The sequence below is a fragment of the Triturus cristatus genome, chromosome 10, assembly GCF_964204655.1.
Source record: "Triturus cristatus chromosome 10, aTriCri1.1, whole genome shotgun sequence".
Taxonomy (NCBI): domain Eukaryota; kingdom Metazoa; phylum Chordata; class Amphibia; order Caudata; family Salamandridae; genus Triturus; species Triturus cristatus.
The window spans coordinates 971816078-971833224 of record NC_140593.1 but is presented as its reverse complement, the minus strand read 5'-3'; the positions used below and the strand labels follow the sequence as shown (position 1 = coordinate 971833224).

At 41.4% G+C, this 17147-nt stretch overlaps 1 protein-coding gene across 2 annotated transcripts in view; it reads right to left on the bottom strand.

Annotated features, from left to right (window-relative positions):
* GARS1 (glycyl-tRNA synthetase 1) overlaps nt 1-17147 on the bottom strand; it is a 102035-nt gene that overhangs the window by 30061 nt on the left and 54827 nt on the right. Inside the window, exons 12-13 of one of the 2 annotated variants that reach the window (XM_085628877.1) lie at nt 5921-6066; nt 3027-3112 (exon numbers count right to left, since the gene is read on the bottom strand). In XM_085628877.1, coding sequence (XP_085485003.1) covers nt 3027-3112; nt 5921-6066 — 232 coding nt within the window. The remainder of the gene's footprint in view (nt 1-3026; nt 3113-5920; nt 6067-17147) is intronic. The other variant, XM_085628876.1, reaches the window with a different exon arrangement.

The following is a 17147-nucleotide window of genomic DNA, read 5'->3' as shown; positions in this document are numbered from 1 at the left end:
CTTTACCACGCATGCGTTACAACGGAATGTGTTTTCCACGCTTTGCCGTTACCTCGATTTTACCTTTACTCCGCTTTTTCTTTTTTTTGGGGGGGGGGGGAGACCCCCCCCCCCAAGCCCCCTTTCTTCTTTTTTTTTTCCTTTTTCCGCAGGTCTCCGCCGACACTGAAAACGGACTGATGCTTTTTTTCGGATTAGGATGACGTTGTTCCGTGATGACGTTGCTTGCGTGGTGAAGATGGTCGTTGAAGCATTACGCGTAGTGAAGACGTTTACGAGGTAAGTGTATCGTTGTAAACGTAATGCGTAGAAAATGCTTCGTGGTAAAGGCTGTTTCCCGTGTGGACATGAGCAGAAACTGAATCCCTGGTCTTCAGCTGGAGCTAAATCCGAAAGTTGAATACCAACTCAGGCTCACTATTGGTTTGGTTCATAGCTGTGTGCCCTGGGTAGCGCAAATTGTCAGTGGTGCCAGCCTTACCAGACAGGGTATGCTCTAATGAGATCCCACTCCCAAAGGGCTCAATGTAGGCAGAAGCGGCACTGATGGGGCATTGCAGAGCTACTGCCTGTCAAAGAGGAAGACTGTAAGAGCACTCGTCTCACTCTCTAGGACTTGGAGGGAGAGAGAGAGAGAGAGAGAGCAATGCTATGTTAACATACTAAATCTGTGACAGATGTTGCCAGCATCTCGGTTTCCAGTGACATATAATGGGGTATCAGACTGATGAAAGCTGCCCTCCTTAGCTCTTAATACAAGAACGATCTTGTTTACTCTCCACTACTATTTACACTGAGGACATGATCACAGAGGAGTCAGAAGAAAGATGAGCACTGTCAGTCTTTGACAGATCTGAAGGAGTACCAAGGGAGGAAACCAGTTTGAGTCTATGGTGAAAAACCCTAGAAAGCAGAGCAAGACTTGGTCACCCAAATGACTCAATGGAGCAAGAAGTGCCTGACCTCTCCATGAGCATGCTTGCGCCATCAAGTCCAGAAGAGGAGACCGGCCTGATCCCATGATAAAAAGCCAGCTACAACCCCTTCACTCTGAAAGGAAATTGCCTTGACCACGAATGTTCAAAGTAAGTAGTTTAGGGAATACGTGAGTATTTACCATCTGAAAGCCAACCATCCGATTGGTTCCCTGAAAGCCAGATCTAGCCAGAACACAGCCTTGCACCAGGCGAAGATGGCTCTACCACCAGTATTTCCATTCACACAGTTTAATTAAAAACATGACTTGGGTTTCACCAGTCAGGGAAACCTCCATGTGGGAAAGTAAGGTCCCTTGGCAAGTGTGCTTTGCTTGTCCACTTAAAGATTGTGTAGTTAGTACCACAGCCTAACCCCTATTTCTACCTCAATACTAGCACCTGGCCACAGAAATATTAGTTTGAACAGCTTCCATGGTTTGTGGTCTTCATAGCTCTGCATGTACGAGGGAGAGTTCTTTAAAAATGAATCTCAAAGGGCCGGCATACACCAGATGGTTGTTTCATGGAGAAGAAAAATCGGCGATTACAGAAACTGTGGCGATTCTTCAAACATGGCCTAATCCTGAGCCTTAAATCATGGATTGCTGAACCGACCGAGGCGACCATTAAAGAAAACTGTAAGGGATACAACAGAAAATGTAAGACTGGGCTACTGAATCTCTGAGCACAACAGAACTCTCGGCCCAACGTACAGGGTTTTCTTTGCGGTCGCAAGCCCTCAAACATGATAAAATACAGAATTTGGGAACACAAAAACCTTGCGGTTGCAATTTGGATAGTGTTTGTTGGGGGCATTCGTTCCAAATTGTGATTTAGTAACCTATATATCAATGGTTTACCATCTTAATTTCGCTCGCAAACCACTGATCAGTTAGACTGAGACTCCCAAGTTGGATTTGCTTTGTACCAGTTCCGCTTTTGGAAACGGGGTGGCAGCTTCGAGTCGCTAGTGGTCCAGAGGAAACTATTTTTTAGCAGCCCTGGATCCTTTAAAGCGACCTGGCTGCTTTAACAACCCCCCCCCCCCCCCCCCCCCCACAAAAATGTATTTTTACAATGCAATAATGCAATCACAGGGTGGTGGTCTGCTGTCTCTTGAAGGCCACCATCTCTGTGGTTGTAGCCAATCACAGGGGTTGCATTGTGACCTGCCTAATAATTATTAATTAGGCAGGCCCGTGCTACTCTTTATTTGAGCTATTAGTATGAAGGTCAGTGTGCAAAATAAAAAAAACTGTCGGTTCGTATATTGCATCAAGTATGTTAGAACCTTGGGCCAGAGTTCATGATCTCACAGATCCGTTCAAAAGAAGGAACATGGGGAGGGGCCACCTGGTGGATGGAGGAGGTAATCAAAACACAAACATATATGCAGCATGTAAAAGCGGTTTGTGGTCCTATGTTTAGCTAGTTAGCTGGGTAGCTTAAGGTTGGGAGCGGGAGAAAACCGCAACATATGCCCAGTGGCCATCACTTCGATACACTCTTCAGCTGTTTCTTGAAATCTCAAACACTGTAGTTGGCAGTGTGTACAGTTTCATTGAAAAAAATATTTTTTATTTGAGTTTTGAGAACGAAGCAGAATTTCATGTCTGTAACACAAAACTGTATGGTCACTGTAGAAGGCACAACTGGTCAACATTTAACCTGTTTATCTATTCCCTAATGTGAAATGTTAACTGTACAGTTCTTTTATCAGCTTTCGATGACACACATAGAAAAGCTCCAAGATTCAGTGCAATTTATCTTAGAAAGATAACCTAAGGCACTTGCTTGCGGTGTTACTGCTTTGGAAAAGTAATGCATAGTGCCCATCCTCGTCGCCAAATTGTAGTGAAGTATAGTGTAATTAAAGTCAGCAGACAGAAATACTTCTTGATCTGTGTTTATTAGCCACAGCCTCCGCAGTCCAACAGGTAACTGACCAACATAGAATCTGCTATCTACAAACCACAATTTGACATTCTACATTCCAGTGATGTGTAATGCTGGAACGTAGTAAACACGAGATCACAACATAATGCTTACCATGCAATGTTTTCTGGAACCTCTTCACACCGACCATATCTTTAGTCAGATTAAACGTTTTCCCTTCAGTTTCAATAGTGAATTCCCTGTAAAAAAAATGCATTCATCAATAAAACTGACAAGCAGAAGTAAAATAGAATTTCTTCTAGTGGTTTGCAGCAAGAAAGTGCTCTGGGCAACAGAGCTTTCAGGAACATGCAGAGCTGAATCAAAAACCTAATCTGTTTACCACAGTTTTGGCATTTTTCAAAGGGGTAGTCCATTTTCAGATTTATAGTTTGTGGTGGAAACTAGTGTGAAGATCCCTCAAGGTTTTCCCAAAAGAAACTAACTGTTGAAATAAGAAATATTGAAAATGAGTAGGAGGAAAAAAGCCAATTGTGACAATGTTCTCATCTGTAACTTTTTGTAAAGATGGTCGATTTACAAAAGCAATGTACCCTTATGTTTGCTAGCTAGACCCTTTTGGTTGTGAGGATATGCAGGGTTTTGTATGTTCTCCAAGAACCTGAGGTACCCAAAGCCAACAACTGGAGCTGCACTGTACAATGTTTTTTTTATTATGTACTGAGTATAGACCAATTCATATGGTGAAACATATGGAGTGAAAAATGGGTATCAAGGTAACCAATGAATTAATGAAATGGGCACAAGATATGGAGCTTAGGAGTAGTGGTTATTTGTCCATCTCTGAATGTGTGGGTACCTGTACGAGCAGATCATTTGTTCAAAATTACTTCTTTCTTACACACTGGCTTACATTTGTAAGGCACAAATGTAGCAAAATCCAATTGGTAATAACAAATATTCTACAATTCTATGCACTCACGTCTTCTGATCAAAATAGTACCTCACTTCTGTGGGAAGGCTTGGGGCCTTTGACCGTAAGTGGCCCAAAACGCTACACGGATACATCAGATTTTTCCACTCAAAACTGACCCGTTTTTTGCAAAGTGGATAGCTGTGGATTTTAGGACCTAGCTCAGCTGGCACCTAGGGAAACCTAGCAAACCTGTACGTTTTATAAATCTAGACACATACGGGAATCCAGGATGGGGTGACTTGCGTGGCTCTCGCCAGTTTGTTTTACCTAGAATCCCTTACAAACCTCAAACTTTGACTAAAAGAACACATTTTCCTCACATTTCTGTGATGGGAAGTTCTGAAATCTGCGGGGAGCCACAAACTTCCTTTCACACAGTATTCCATTAAGTCTTCCAATAAAAATGGCATCTTACTTGTGTGGGTAAGGCTGGTGCCTACGACAGGAGATGGCCCAAAACGCAACATGGACACATCAAATTTTTTCACTCAAAACTGACCCGCTTTTTGAAGCGTAGGTAGTTGTGGATTTCCGGCCCCAACTCAGACGGCACCTAGGGAAACCTAGAAACCCGTACATTTTTTAAAATTAGACAACTAGGGTAGTCCAGGGTGCTATACCTTGAGGGGATTCCATGAAATTTTTTATAATTTTTTTAACCCAAAAGGCCATTCCAACCCCAAACTTTGCCTGAAATCATGCATTTTCCTTACATTTCTGAGATGGAAACTTCCGGAATCTGCAAGAATCCACAAAATTCCTGCCATCCTAGCATAGCCCCACTTGTGGCGATAAAAAAACCAAAAAAACTTGTGTGGCTGAGCCTAGTGCCTGCGACAGAAAGAGATCAAACCAAGATCAATGGGCTCCCTGATTGGCGACGTCCTTGGACCAGGGATCCACTGGGCTGAGATATCATTGGAAAAGGGAAAGTCTCCCTTGGAAAGTCTCCCTTTCCCAACAATACCTCCCCGTGAGAATCAGTGCTCGAAGGCTGAGATATGCCCCTTGAGCACTGATTCAGTGAAAGTAAAAGGAGCACATGGGCTCGTTTTGCTTTCACTTTTACTGCAATTACATCAGTGCGCCGATCATCACTGCAGTAAAGACTACTCGAGAAGCACTTACCAAGCATCCGGATGTTTAAATGAAAAAAAATAAAAATAAGAGGACTCCAGTTTCAATTCATCTTTATTCAGTTATTTAAAGACATAACTATAAAAGAACAAGAATCGACACTTAATAAAAATTAAATTACAAAAAAAAATCATAAAAACAGGATCGGAAATATGTTGGTCATTTAAAAATTCACTGAATTACGCCAAAATATTGCAATTTTTTAAAAAAGATTCCCACCGCAAGGCAGACTGTAGCATCTGCGGCCATACGGCGAAAATAAAAAGCCGGTCTACACTGTAAAAAAAACAAAAAAAAAACTGTTTTTTAGGCTAGGTAGTAGAGATCTTCACCTAATTGGCTAATCAAATTTTCAAGATAAAGTAAAGTGGAATTGAGTTTGGAGGGCATGCAGAGATACTATCCGGATCGAACTGGCCAAACGGTAATCCTAGATAACAACTAATGGTGCCCAACTGAATTCTAGTTACCAGCAACCTCAGGAGAAAAATAGGGCTCTATACCTCGGCATGGCTTAACCATACACAATCTCGCACAAATGGTTTCTCCAATTCCTTTGCTTCCCGGTTAGCCATGGCCAGTTTTTTAAATTTACTCTTGGCCCAACACATCTCCCTTTTGTTCAGTAGTTGCGGGGGAAGTTAATCGCTCTGGCGGACCCAGGTTTTTAGTGATATTTCTATTATAATTCAACCATGGCATTTTCAAGCAACCAGTTATCAATTGCCACATGTCCCCTGTTTCCAATGCTAGACATTCCATTAGAAAAGCATTATTAATCTGTTACTTTACGTAATTAAACTGAACCAATGGTAATATTCCCACAAGGAATAAGGTTACGGATTGACAGCCGTGGACTACAACATTATTTTCCGTTAAATCCATCTCAGTTTCAAGCATTGAAATCATCTTCCTACAAAGCCATTTGTCTTACCCTTTTTCATTGAGCAGCGTCTCCATTTCTGTGATGTAACATTCGTCGCAGATAGCAAGGTATTCCATGACCAGCTTGGCATCCTTCTTGTAGGCCTTACCGATGGCTCCCTTGTTTGCGTCAAATTGCACTACGTTCACAGTTTTGTGCACAGAAGTTAAAGAATTTACTTCATCATTGCATCAGGGCACTTCTATTTTACTATTTTACTCCTTTTCGGACTTCAACAACAATTACTCTAAAGATATGTATGTCGGATCACTAGACAGCACAGCAGTCTGTAGCAAAAAACATATTGTGGGCTTAACAAGAACACAGAAGAGAGTACAACCCACACATTGCTTACCATCGGTTGAATCTACTATCACTTTCATTTCTCTGCGTGTTTTGCCCTTCTTGCAAATGCACTTTCCCTGGAGTACTGTCACTTTACTTGTCGTTCCAGTGCTCACTTTTAGGGAACTACTTTTTTTTCTTTGGTCTTAAGCACAGCAAGAGGGCATGCATTTTCAAGCTATCTCCCTAGTATATGGCTTTTCCCCTCTCCATGCTCTTTGTTTCTCTTTCTCACCAGTGTGCTTCTTCTTTCCCCCTGTGTGATTTACTCATCCTGGTGTGCTTCTAACCCCCACGTTGATTTCTCACCCTGTGCCTTTCCTCCCCAGCTACAAGGTGCTCTCTTTATCATGTTTGCTTTTCGTCATCCTTCACCCACATCCTTTTAGGTAACCCCCCCCACGCCGTCAGTATTCCTTCCTCACCAGCGCACCGGGTGTTGCTTCCCTCCACCCGCACACTCAGTGTAGCTTCTCCTCACTCGTGCCAGTGTTGCTTCCAGAAGCCTTGGTTCCCCACCTTGCTTTTTGTTTTTTATTCTGCTCTAGCAATGCCGCACAACATTGTTGATTCCGTACAGCAACGCTAAAACTAAGCCATGTTTTTTTCCATTTAAAGAAGTAGTAGTTTGTTTCAGAATGACCAAATTCGATGAATGCCACAGTCATGTGCCTAATTTGTTTTCCCATTAGGGGGGTTTAAATTCTCTGAACGTTTTGCAGATCTGAATGAATAAATTATTATTTTTAAACACCAAACCGTTACCTCTGCATGCCACATCCTTGTTTGTATAATCACTGTGGTTAAAGATTTTCTATATTCCATACCACTTATCAAATGGTGCGGTTAGATTACAAAATACTCACAAAAATGTATTTCTACCTGTGATCCAATTATTGAGCAGGTTGTACTTTGCAGAATCTTTCCATTCAACCATTTTAGATGTCTTTATCATCTATGTTGTTGGAAATCTTAGAATTTCCCAGGAAGTACTTAATATCAATGTATGCATAAAGTGGAAGCTACATTAACTGTCTGGTTTACCTTTAAATAGAAGAAGAATGTCTCATCTCAATAGAGGGATTGCCTCATATTTACAGTGAAGCACCAATTAGTTGGCAAACACTAGTCTTGTTTGTCACCTCTGACCTTAGACAACAGAAGTTTCATATACTACAGTCTTTTACATAAGGACAGACGTTAACTGCGTCTTAATTAAGAATTTTTAACAACAAAGAATCATATGATGATTCTTCTTAGTTCAGAATTTATTCCAAATGGTACTGCCTTGAAATGTGAATCCTGTTCACGGTGATGATGGATGGGTACACCAAGGCATGAATTCTCCAAATCTATGGTGGTCACGAAATTACTTTCTGCTAACCACTGAATTAGGTCTTGTAATATCAATCTTTTGCATTTGTGTACTAGCCCATTTTTGGAACGATCTTGGAATTAATATCAATCTTGACGGTACCGTCATCCTCTTTTGGATGGCATTTGACCTTTACACAGTTGTCCTCTCGCCTGAAGATGGCTGCAATTGAATAAACTTGTTGACTAGATTTATTGGCTCTCTGTGTTGTCCCGCTCCTGTGGAGTGTGAAAATCAAGTATGATTGACTTTAAAAAAGTGAGGGGAATCCAGGGAGATGAAATTAGGTGGGCAGATATCCTACCTCACTTTACTTCTAACCATTCCTAGACAATAAAAATTACATTGACCTCCCTTTACTTCTACCTATCCCTAAATTCACCCTTGCCTCCCTTTATACACTACACACTCCTACATCCTTATATCACCATTACCTCTACCCATCCCTAAACCCTAAAATCGTACTCCTACCCACCATTAAACCCTAACAATCACCCTTACTTCTCTTTACCTCTACCAGCACCTAAACCACTTTAAAAAAAAAAAAAATAATGTAAAAAGTATGTTCCTTAAAAAAAACAACAAAAAAACACATACCTGCGTGGTAGTGTACTGTGTGGAAAAGGTACAAATACTAATCTGCATGATACCTGTGCAACAAAGGCTATATGGTAACAGTCCTGTGTGTTAAGGAATATGTTATTAACCCTGTAAGTATCTATTTGTAGTGTGTAGTGCTGCAGATTCATACTTCTACCACCTAGTATTGGGCTTGGACGTTTGCAACTTATTTTTCTTCGAAGAATCCCCATGTCCTGGGTGTGGGAATGTACTATGGGTGGTCTATGATTAAAGGCATGGTTTACTCCATAACTAATATTTTTAATATAATATAAGTATTGTGGTTGCATTATTGTATTGAAACATAACTATAATGAATTTAGATGTCAGTACATGTATAAGAGGTGTATGTTTTTATACAGGTTTTTTTAACGATAGTTTCCTATATACGAGAAATATTTGTCTAGAAGGTGGTGTTCCACATCTGTATAAAACCACCAAAATGTTTGACGCCTATTTTGTGCTAAATTTGGAAGGCACATGGGAACAGTAGATGAATTGTCTTGTGTCCGGATTGTTGTTTCGAACAAATTAGCAAAAGCGAAAGACAGAGGTCATTGTTTTGTTTGTTCTCTCTTTTTTTATATACTTATAGTAGTGACACTAAGTTTGTCACGTCATTGATGTTTTTATAAGGAAAACCCACCTATTTATATTCATGTTTAATGTGATGAGTATTTATATATATTTTTAACTGAATGTAATGTAACTGCATGCTATGGATTCTGCACGATCATTTATATTCCATTCTTCTTTAAATGTGGAATTCTATAAATTTGTATCAATTGAATAACCCTTGTGATTTAACTGATTTACTTGTTTATATTAATAGTGGGATGTGCTCTATTAAGGATTTTAACAAATTGTTTTATGTTTTCTCTTTAATGTACTTAGGTGTCTAAAATAAAGTATATTATTATTATTAAATTAACTTTATTCGATTTCATGACCGAAGAAATCATAAAAGTAAATGGTAACAATCGTATATATAGACATGGAAAAAACCACTAATCGAATACAAAAATATATGACTATAAGGAGGAACAATTAATCACAAAAATTCATAAATAGTTTACCTTGATCAACATTTAAAAATACAATCTAAAAAGTGTATAAAAGGTTTTAAAATATGATAAAATTACACAGACTACATTGTAGCCCGGGACCTAATAATCACCTACAAATAAGTTGTAACAGCCAGGATAGTTGCCGGTGTTTCCAACATCTGTAATCTTAGAAATGCTACCCTGCAATATCTGACATTCCAGCTTTTAAGAATCGGTCTAAGGTACATCTGCCTGGGTATGGGAAGATTTTTACAAAATAAAGTGCAGTGCATTGTTGATTGTAATGAGACATCATCACAGGGGCATACAGATATATCAGTTGACCAGAAATTTACCACCGGGAATAAAACCATTCTGTAGAAAGAGCCAATTCGAAAGCGAGCCAAGAGCATACGACTAAAACTATCTTGTACTGACAGCAAATATTGTTGAGGTCCCGGGCCACTCAAGATCAAGTGGTTTGCCATTACAGTGTGTTTTACTCTCTCTTTGGACCATCTTTGGTCTTCGAGGAATTTCAAGCAATATGCTTTCAAATCTTTCCTGGAAATATCCTCCAAACTACTTGGGTCCGTAAAATATGCAGGATACCCAATGGCGTTAGTTATCGTTTTTATATAATTAAGCCACGCCATATCTTTAGCTCTCTCCAATTTAAGGCAGTCCAAGATTACATCTCTGTTGAAGCCTGTCTCATCTGTGACCCACACCTTATGCCACAGTAATAACGGAGCTATCTTAATGGTATCCGATATATAGGAGAGTCCCAATTCCTGATGGCAACTATAGGTGGCAGAAGAAATAGGGACTCCCAGAAGATAGCGGATAAAACCATTTTCACAGGTTTGTATGATATCTGGTTCTTCGATGCCCCATAAACCGGCCCCATACAACCCGGTGGAAACGCATTTGGCCTTATAGACTTCCAAGAGTTCTTGTACAGGTCTTCCTCCAATTTTTTGGGCAAAATTTATAACTGCCCCCACTGCTCTGCAAAAATTCAATTTTCTGGCCTTAATGGCTGATTTCCATGTTCCCTTTTTGTCAAAAGTAATGCCTAAGTAACAAAAGGTACTGGTATTTTCTACCTTTCTGTTATCAATAAAGATATTACATGTTGTACCTCTATTCTTATCACACCCCATGGTAAATGTCTTGGTTATATTCACTCTTAGGCCCCTCTCTTTCATATAAATAACAAAACTATTAACCGCTCTTTGAAGGCCTAGTTGGGTCCTTGACATAATCACCGCATCATCTGCGTAGAGTAAAACTGGGACGGGGGTGCCCCCAATGGCCGGATAATCATTTTGATCTCTGATGAGGTGATGACCCAAACTATTTATATAAAGTGTAAAAAGAAAAGGAGCCAATATGCACCCCTGTCTGAAACCCTTTTCAATTGGGAATTTTGCCGAGCACTCCCCCGTATTCCCATAACGCACCCTCGCCCCTGCATTCCTATACATTTCCTTTATAAACAATATTAAAACCCGGTCCACCTTAAGATCTTCCAAGGTGTTCCACAACATGCCATGGTCAACTCCATCAAAGGCTGAACTCAAATCTACAAAGGTAAGAAAAAGTTTCCCCCTCTTGGCCTTAGTATATTTATCTATGATCAAGGCTAGGTTCAATCCCTGCTCCATAGTTCCCATGCCCGAACGGAAACCAAATTGTAGATTTGTTAAAAATCCTGCCTCACTCGCCCAGGTTTGAAGTCTATTGAGAGTTATTCTCCCAGCAATTTTCAATAGAGCATCCAGAAGTGATATAGGCCGATAGCAGCTGGGTTCATTCCTGTGCCCCTTTTTAAAAATGGGTACCACTATCGCATCTGTCCATGTAGGAATAAGTTTAAAAGTGGATTTAATACCATCATTAACAGTGGTGCCCACAGGTCAATATTTGATCTGTAGACATCCACTGGTACCCCGTTCGGGCCAGGTGCTTTTCCAGCCGCACTCTCCCTAATGGCCCTTATCACCTCCTCCCGAGTAAAATTCGAATCGAGAGGGAAGACCCCCTGATCATCAGCTGCTCGCCTAGCCAGAACAGCTCCCGTAGATTTATAAAGATCCCTAAAAAATTCCACCCACCTTTCACCCGTAATAGCCACGTCTATCACATCAGCTACTCTATCTTGATAGAAAGGAGCATTTTCAGCTTTCCAAAAACTTGTATTGTCCCTCCTTATACAAGCCTGATGTAAATTTTCCAAAGCTTCTTTCTTTAGCTGGCTTTTACGCTTTTTCCAGGCTAGATGATAGGCAGTCCTTGCCTTTTTAATGTCCTCCTTACATTTTGGTACTACATGCAAGGTCCTTTTAAGATGGGTATGGGCTATAGAGCAGTTACTATTAAACCAACCCTTTACTTTCGGTCTCCCAAAATTTATTTCCCTCCTTAGGAGATTATGGGCTTCCTCTGATATCTTTAAGAAGGCAGAATAGACATCAGCAGCAACACTCCCCTGTGTGAGGCATGTTTCCCATTCGGGCTGAGTTTTAGTGATTAGACTATGCAAAAATGCTTCAGGTTCTACTCTATCCCATTTTAGGGAATAACCATTTGTAGTCGCCAATCGCACCCCGTAGTCATAAGGTGCCTGACTCTTACTTTTTATATATTTTCTCCGAGCAGACAACTTTAGGCTAATTGGATAGTGATCAGTCATGGAGATTTCCTCTGTTGTACACTCCTGGATACTGGAAGCATATCGTTTGGAACGTACAACAAGATCAATAGTAGAGGTACAACCTCTCCCATTGAAAGTTGGATAAAAGGGTGTAGAGTTTGGACAAAGCTCATTGGCAAAACCTAGGTCGAATTGATATAGTATTTCGTTAAACATCTCCCCGCTTTTATTGTGCATAAAATGCGAGGAATTATCCTCTTTGTCTTCCCCTAGGCCGCAAATGCCCCGTTCACTGTGCACACAAAGAGAACAATTAAAATCTCCTACCCATAATAGAGGCATATCACCTATCATGGTTTCCTCTATAATTTTTAAAATGTTACTTAATTCCCTGAAAACAGTCTCTTTGCGGTCTATTGGGACATTGTTATAAAAATTCACTATAACCACCTCCTTATTACACTTTGACTTCAAGTTCAAAATCTGAAAAAACTCAGAACAGTGCTTAGTCCTAACATTCGATACCCCAGCCTCGACTGAAATATAAATACACAACCCCCCCTTATTACGGCCATAATTAGTATTGATTGCTGGGGTGTGGAATGTGCTAAAACCCTGAATATGAATTTCCCTCTCCAGCCATGTTTCTTTAAAGCATATTATATCATACATTTCCACAAATAGTACCCATTCAGGATCGTGTACTTTAGCAGCTAGGCCTGCGATATTCCAGCTCAAAATATTACAGGAGCTTAGTTCCTCCACCTCGATCTCTTTTTCCTTATCAATTGCTCTTTGAGATGTCCTTAGCTGACCAGTGTTAGTCATCTTATCGATGGTACCTAGATGTTGGTCAGTATAGACATCATCACACTGGCTACTATCAATCGCCAGCGGTGTCCCTTTAATATCTAGGCTGTTGCCAGGGTTCGATTTCCTGGTACCCCTGCCAACCATCCGGCCCTCTTGGCATCACATAATTCGCATGTGTATTCTTCCTCTCATAAATATCAAACTGTCAATCCTGATCGTCCAACCGTGACAAAGATTTAAAACGATAGGGGTGTAGCCAATTTGTGGTTATAGATTGTACATCACAAGAGTCTCTGGTTGCTCTCCTCCCAAAGGGGGCATTGGCAGGGAAACTCGTTTCACTATGTGTTGCTGTCTTGGCTGGTGGATAGAAGGATCCTAATGGTAGTATAACAATATCAGATTGATCATGGCGGTTATTCCCTGCCCTGTACAGGATCTCCCTTATCAATCTAGGATCACTAAAAGTCAGGACTATGCAATCCCCCTTAAGTTCTTTTCTTCCTTTCCCCACCCACGGAACACGTCTGGCCATTTTAAAGTGCTTGAATAGAGGATCGCACAGGCCAGTCCGATTACCCAGCCAGTGTAAAGATTTATTACGAAGCTCCCTCCATGTTTCCTGGGCAGGGTACACCAATTCTGGGACATTAGCTAGGATGACCACGTAAGGGACGGCTGCCGGCGGTAAGTCAAGGCAGAGCTGCCCTCTCTTAGAATGGTCTTGGGTCATACGTCTGTCTATTTTGCTATCAGTAGTTTCCCTCTGTCCCCTAACGCTCTTGCCCTGTGCTACCTCTCCTCCCAAACTTTGGCCTGGGAATATACTATTGAGATCTCTGGACACACCTGCCGTGGTGGTTAAGTTTTTACAATAATTGGTTTACCTCTGACACCATTAATCACGCATTATTGTATCAGCTAGTCTATTTAATGACTGCGATTGGGAACACTTATTTCATTTGCTTATTTCATTTAGACAGTATAAACACTACTTCATCTCATATGGCACGTTATTATATACAGTGACAGATATATACATTTATACAGTGACTTCGTGACGTATCAAAAATACCATTGCAATGAATTTGAAAATACAAAAAAACAATTTTACATGCGAAACAATCAGAAAGTCAATCTTTCATTAGTCGTATGTCCGATATAGATTGTCTGTAAGGACTTTTGGCTGGTTGGCTCCTGTAGTCCTGGCTATAATTGCGGTCCTGGGCAGAGTCAATTTCAAGGCTCAGAGGGACCTATATCTTGGTTCTAAGGTCGTCTTCAGGGCTGGTATATAGTTGGGGTCGGACTTGTCTCTGCTCTTCGAACAGGTATGAAGACTTGTTTGTCTTTATCTTGCCGTTCCGCTGATGGGCTGCCGGCTCGAAGGGTTGATTTTTGTTTTCTGCTCTGACTTGTTTCTCTCTTTTACAATGTCGAATTTCTACTTGGTTCGCTGGAGACTGCGGCGTTGATTTCACGGTCTCTCCTTCTCTTGCGTTTCCGGCATTTTCGAATTGCAATTCGAAAATACCAGCCCTGAAGACGACCTTAGAACCAAGATATAGGTCCCCATTGTCAAAGGTCGAAACGCGTTGGCAAAAAAAGCAGAGATCAACAGCAGTAGTGGGGGAGACGAATTTATAACAGTGCCCCACCGAGCATACATATTAAAACAAATAAAGTATGCCCACACAAATCCTCTGAGCCTTGAAATTGACTCTGCCCAGGACCGCAATTATAGCCAGGACTACAGGAGCCAACCAGCCAAAAGTCCTTACAGACAATCTATATCGGACATACGACTAATGAAAGATTGACTTTCTGATTGTTTCGCATGTAAAATTGTTTTTTTGTATTTTCAAATTCATTGCAATGGTATTTTTGATACGTCACGAAGTCACTGTATAAATGTATATATCTGTCACTGTATATAATAACGTGCCATATGAGATGAAGTAGTGTTTATACTGTCTAAACGAAATAAGCAAATGAAATAAGTGTTCCCAATCGCAGTCATTAAATAGACTAGCTGATACAATAATGCGTGATTAATGGTGTCAGAGGTAAACCAATTATTGTAAAAATTTAGTTCAGATTCCAGCCTCTGTCATTCCATATTGAATCTCCCCCAATTTTTCATATCCACGTGGTGGTTAAGTTAGCGGGGATATTTATAATACGATCCTGCAGGCCCCCTGTATTGTTATGTAGCACCTCGGTACACTTTCCTATAGGGCCTCGCGTACTAGTTTCAATAGCAGCTACTCTATCAGATAATGCTCCCATGGCGTCTGTGAGATTTGTTTGGAGGGTAGCCATGATATTCTGTAGACTTTCCATTATCCTTTTCTGACCCTCCAGAATCGCCGTGATAGAGTTATTACCAACATTATGATGAGTTTTTATTATGTTTGCTTTATGAGCCGTGTTTTTCTTTGTGTTTTTTCTCTTTTTGCCACCCTTATCAATATGTCCAATATCCAAGTCCAGATCGGCTACTTCGGTTGGCTGGCATCGCTCCAAGCGTGTAGATATCTTACTACGCTTTGAGGGAGGGTACGAATCCTCACCCATCCCGCTATGATCACTTTAGGGTTATTTGGCCATTTTGCAAGCTCCTACAAACTCCCTCCTTTAGTTTAACTTTGGAGCAAGTAATATTCCCTTTCTCCACGGCAACTGCATCTCCCCCTCCATTAGTTAATGTTTCTTCCACCATATGAATTTGTTCTTCAATTTCTCCCATGGCCCCTGTGAGATAAGTCAGAAGTGATTGTTGGCCAGCCCTCTTTTGCTTAAATGTTACACTACTCCCTTTCCGTTTCGACATTTTGGGGGTTATGAACACAGTACTCACACTACCAGTCTGTTCTTACGCACTACTCCCGATCTTCACTTCTCAGGGGGGGGGGGGGGGGGGGGGGGGGGGAAGGGGGGAGGGCCCAGCCTCCTCCGGCCACTGACGGCCAATGACAGGCCCGCGCGCGTCCCGCGCCACGGGATGCCCCTGGTTAATTTATGCGCCGGTTGGCGCGCTGAGGGTGCGCGCCTTTCTGCGCGACCACAAGGGCCCCCTGGGAAATGTAGTTTTCTCCTCCGGCCGGCACGGTCCACTCTCCCGCGGGTGCAGTCGCACCCCGCTACAGATCCGGGCAGGTCTGGGCAAAACAGAGCAGCGCCTCCAGTAACAACACACAGGCAAGTAGAATGTAATACCCACATTGAATGTAATGTATAATGAAGATTTTATATTAAAAATTGGAAATTAAATGTAAACTATTGTGGCACTCTACTTACTCGCCTTATGAATGGTAAATTATGGGATTTTGTACATACATGTATGATTGAACACCAACAAGCAGAGAAGTGTGTTGAACGGGGGTTCCAAAGGGACAAATTTGTGACTTTACAGTATCTTGAAAGTAGGTCAAGAGAATTGGCAATTCGAAGGTGGTTAGCTGCCTGGACTGCAACGTTTCCCTGCAGCATCAAATTTGTTGCTCTCCTTATCTGTAGGAGCATCACCGGCTGCTTTGTGAATATGCACGCTTTCTGGCAGTCTGCACAACAATAGAATAAATGGGAGCATGCCATTTTATATAGGTTGGGTTGATTTGGGAGAGTTTGTACTTCTTATCAACTCTAGGGGTTAGGACCCTTGATTTGACAGGCTGCTTAAAAATATCAGTGGTAGGTTTAAGCATCCCTTTTAACACTTGTAAAAATTGGAGTGTGCGTGTGTTTTGGATAGTGTTTCCACAAGGAAGTCATCCTCATTCTCCACTGTGTGCATGTCAATTTTATGATATTCCGCAGCTCTACAAAAGTAATGTGGGATGGCATTGTCTGCTGGAGACAGTTTGATGGGGTATAGTTTCCGATCAGTAGCTCCTTGTGGATGTACATTTAAAGTCATACCATGGTCGATCGAGATTATCTGAATCACCCTGTGGGTCTGAAAAGTATGGAGTGTAAGGGGGGGGAATCAATAGGTTTACCAGTGCTATGCTTCCCTAGAGAAGATGTGGTTGGTGACCTGTGGGTAAACATGAGGGGAGCCCTGTGGTGAGGATGGCAGAGAAGGAAGTACGGCTGGTATTAGCAGCAGATCAAGAGAAGGTGGGGGTGGAGAAGGTATAGGCGGTGGAGTAGCTGGAAGAGGCAGTAAAGTTTCAGGATAAAGTCTAATAGGACTAGTCCCTCTGTTCTTCAGTTTTTTCTGGGGGGGCTTTTTTGTTTGAGGGTCCATGGTTTATTCCTCCAATGTCTTTTTAAAATTGTTGTAGTACGTATGTAGGTGGGAGGGGTAGTTTGTTTATAAACCCAGATACAGGAATGGTGGTAACCAGAGTCTTTTGTCTGGCATCACACCTT